We start from the raw sequence: 4141 nt of genomic DNA, 5'->3' as shown, positions 1-4141 counted from the left end.
GAAACTGCAAAACACATCAAGCATGTATTTTCAGATACTTTGATACAGATCACTCATTACAAATGGTAAACACTTTTTACAGAAGTAGTGCACTGGGTCTTCACTAGTGTAAATTCAACCCCAATAAAATATTTTCATAACACCAGTATGTGAAATTTGAAGAATTTGGAAAAGGAGATTAGGCAAATCTAGAAAATGTTTAAAGCTGCTTCTGTACTTCTAGTGAAAACTAACATCTAATGATGCGATGTTGCAAATGTCAGACAGCCAAGGTTATACAAATCTCCGCTGTTGAAAACAAATGTCTAATGCTTAATATAATAATATAATAATATATGCCATTTAGCAGACGCTTTTATCCAAAGCGACTTAGTCATGTGTGCATACATTCTACGTATGGGTGGTCCCGGGAATTGAACCCACTATCCTGGCGTTACAAGCGCCATGCTCTACCAACTGAGCTTTTTAGTAGTGAAGTTTGAAGTACCTGGCTGGGCTGATGAGTGGATTGTGCAGTCAGATGGAACAGAGCAGAGACCTTTCAACATCATACGGTAAATTTAGCCGGTGGTATCTTGTAGAATCGACACCAGCTGAAATGCAGTTAACCAGCATTAGACCCACCTGTTGTGGGTCAACCAGCATTAGACCCACCTGAGGCAGTTAAGGACCAGTAGTTTTTCCCCCAGTGTCATGCATAGGAGACTGAAATGGGTATTTCTACAGACTACTTCAGTAATGCACCATGCTGAAAAATCTGTGTTATGCCAGCCCCCTAGCACAAAGAGAATCCCACTGGTCATGTTCATATTGCTGCTATGTTTTGAGAAGCCTGTATTGTGCAACTTTTCATGTCAGTCTCATTCATAGCACCAGAAGAGCCACCACAGCTGGCTAGTTGATGGATTAGCCAAAAGCTCTTGTACAAAATTAGTGGCAAGTCAATTTCTTACCATTAAAACATTTGCAATCTGTAGTCAAATTCCAATTTTTCAAAATTAGAGTCACGTGTAAATGCAGTTAAACCCAGATTGGAAAACATTTGAATGAATATTTAAACACTTGACAAGTCAGTTTAAAATGTTTTATTGTCAAAAATACACAATTCCCACTTCCTTCAAAAGGAATTTAAAATCCTCAGTTGCTTAAACAGCACTGCAGTGAATTGAGAACAGCATTGTAACGACAAAATATGGTATTAAAAAGGAAAGCTCTACAGAAATCACTTCGAGCTTGAATCTAAACAAGTGCAAAAAAATGAACTGATTAACATTTTCTAAATGGCAGTTTAAGGCATCGAGGTTTTAGAGCCTGCGCCATTGATGAGCAGCATGTTCACAAGGACAAACATTCAATGACTCGCTAACAAACATACCCACAAATCAGCATTGAACACTTACATTATGGCCCCTGACCACTTTTCAGGTCCTGTTCCTCTAGGAGTGTTTACTTTGCTGAACACAGTGGACAAATCTGGAAACAAACTTCAGACTGATGCAACTTCAAAGTGGCTAGTGACTGAACAAACACATACTTACTAAAAATGTGGAAAACCAGGACATCAACAGTAAACATGAGTTGCCAAATCTTTATAATTTTGAATTATGAGTCAGACAATTATTGATTACCAAAGACTCTAAAGGGTGGCAGGTAGCCTTGCGGTTAGAGCGTACAGCCAGCACTGAAAAGGTCACTGGCTTGAATACCAGAGCAGACAAGGTGAAAAATAAAAGCTGTCAATGTGCCCTTGAGCAAGGCACTTAACCCCATAAAACATTTCACTGCACCCATCTGGTGTATGTGACAATATAAATATATTCAGAATGTTACATTTAACTTCAACTGATTGGAAAAACTTGTTCAAATATTGTGAAGTCAATGACAGTTATGCTAATCTTGTTCAGGCATTAGACCATAATCCATTACAGTAACCAAGCCTGTCCATTTTGAATAATAAGCTGAACCATTCTGGACATTGGAACAGACAGGCTGGTTGACCGGCCTTTGGACACCTCCGATAACCTTCGTATACCAGCACGCCATCACTTGACAAACTGTAGTCATACAAAACAAACGACCCTCCAGGAGTGATTTTTACATTCACACTCAAGTGTAGAAGTGCATTGTACCCTTACACACCCCCCCCCCCCCCCCCCAAGAGTCCCACCTTCCGCCATTGCCTCAGTACTCTTCTACCACGGTACCAGCCGAGGAGGAGTAGAGCTTCTTTTTGATGAGCCGGAAGCCCGGACTGAGTTTCAGCACATGCCTGAAGCCTGGAGTGAAACAGGCACCAATGTGCAGGAAGTCTCTGAGGCTGGGCCAAGCGCTGCCATCCTGTTTGAACACCAGTGTCAGTTCAAAGGTGGGCACCACATCTGCACTGTACACAATGCGCTCCAGCTGCTTGCAGCACTTCTCCTGTTCCAGGTGCACGTAGAGCACACAGCCACGCATGCCACATGGCTCGCCCGATGACAGGCGCAGGACATCACGCGCTATCCTCCGAGTGAGCTTCTCCGGGACCAGCACTTTTGAGCAGTGCAGCGTGGTCTTTTTGGCCCGCGACAGGCAGGTCTCGAACATCTTGGCCAGCTGCTGACATGTCCTGTCCTCAGACACCTCCACATTCAGGTGGGGTTCAGCCAGACAGTGGTCCCAGAAATCCAGCTCTAATTGAAGACAAAAAGATAAATAGTTGAGTGAAGGTGCAAGGCAAAAAGCACATTATGGAACAAACACTGAACATTTGATGTGTCTCCATCAAGTACAACTTTCATTAACAAATAAACTGAGTCCTGTAGGCTTGCACAGAGCTGATGAGAAAAGATGACTTCATCTTTTGTTGACTTCACCATCCACTCCCCTCCCGCCCTCCTGCGCCATTCTTCCCTGCAGCTATGCACCAATATTGAAGTAAACAAGCGCTGGAGACTATAGAAATAACCAGTTGCAAAATAGGCCTACACATGAAAGTATACATTGTGTAGAATAATAACACTACTTCCAAGCTTACCATTGTCGATACAAGCCTGTTCGTATCTACGGTCAACCAATTCTGATATGCATTCAGCGTTTTTACTGTTCAGTGTGCTTGTAGCAACAACCATAGTGACACACCGTTTGTTCCTTTTTAAAGTGCTGTAAAAATAAACAGGAAAATGGTCAATAATAATTTAGCAACAATTTGCAAGCCAACTTGGCATAGATAGTCTACAGAACTTAAAAGCTTTGTTTTGATGACAAGTTGACGAAAGCTGGATGGAATCAAATTGTTAACTTGCATCTAGATAACGTTACAACCAAGTTAACGTAACCTAGCTAATGTTTCGAAAACTTTGTATAATAACATTTTTGATTACACCTCATGGTGTAGCAGAACATTTGCTTGCAGAGTATTACATGAATATCGCATAAAAGAGATGTCTTACCTTGATGTTTGCCCAAAATAAATAACTGTTTTTTTTATAAAGGTTCTCTTATATAAATACTTCCCCCACATAGGGTCAACAACAATCTTTTCACCACCAAAACCACACTGACATCAACAATGTCCACAGCTAGAGAAAAGGGTCGGGGAATATTTATACCGTTCTTCTGACAGCTGACGCAGCTTTGACCAATCGGAATCATTTTATCATTCTGGTACTGGCTGAAGTTTACCAAGCAACACACCTCGCGCTTGTCAGGGCGCTCAGATAGCGTATGCCCAGAGGCACATGATTGGCCACGAAAAAAATTGCGTCAACCAATAATCAAGAAACATTACTTTGTTGCTAACTGCATTTTGCAATTATTCGCTCACCTGCGATAATTCAGCAGGGAAAAAGTGTTAGTAGTCAAATTATTACCATAAGGACCATATTCAACAGGTAGTCAATTAAACTCATGTATTTTTTTTACATTGTTCAGAATTTAATGAGATGTGTGCATATCCATGGTTGCTACCTTACTTTTTGTGTCTATCTATAACATGATATTATTAGTGGCTGAGAAATGTATGAACGGATGGATTGCACATTCATTTTGCACTCTGGGTACATTTTAGAGGTGGAGTAATGGATCTAAAATGGTTTGACGCTCTCCTAAATTTAATTAAGAAAACTGAGCATAAAATTTGACGAGACAGTTGCTTCCAGAC

General features: G+C 41.0%; 1 protein-coding gene across 1 annotated transcript; it reads right to left on the bottom strand.

The window, feature by feature from the left end:
- Positions 1 to 1070: 1070 nt before the first annotated feature.
- LOC124014138 (DNA damage-inducible transcript 4-like protein) lies at positions 1071 to 3585 on the bottom strand. Its single transcript, XM_046328879.1, has 3 exons — positions 3432 to 3585; positions 3017 to 3141; positions 1071 to 2672 (listed from the first exon to the last, which is right to left on the bottom strand). Exons 1-3 carry the CDS (start codon positions 3500 to 3502, stop codon positions 2182 to 2184), a joined length of 687 nt encoding a protein of 228 aa, XP_046184835.1. The 5' UTR covers positions 3503 to 3585; the 3' UTR covers positions 1071 to 2181.
- Positions 3586 to 4141: the final 556 nt, after the last annotated feature.

The sequence above is a fragment of the Oncorhynchus gorbuscha genome, linkage group LG25 (assembly GCF_021184085.1).
Source record: "Oncorhynchus gorbuscha isolate QuinsamMale2020 ecotype Even-year linkage group LG25, OgorEven_v1.0, whole genome shotgun sequence".
In the NCBI taxonomy this organism is placed as follows: domain Eukaryota; kingdom Metazoa; phylum Chordata; class Actinopteri; order Salmoniformes; family Salmonidae; genus Oncorhynchus; species Oncorhynchus gorbuscha.
Note: the sequence above shows the minus strand (reverse complement) of the source record. Positions and strands in the feature narration are given on the sequence as shown.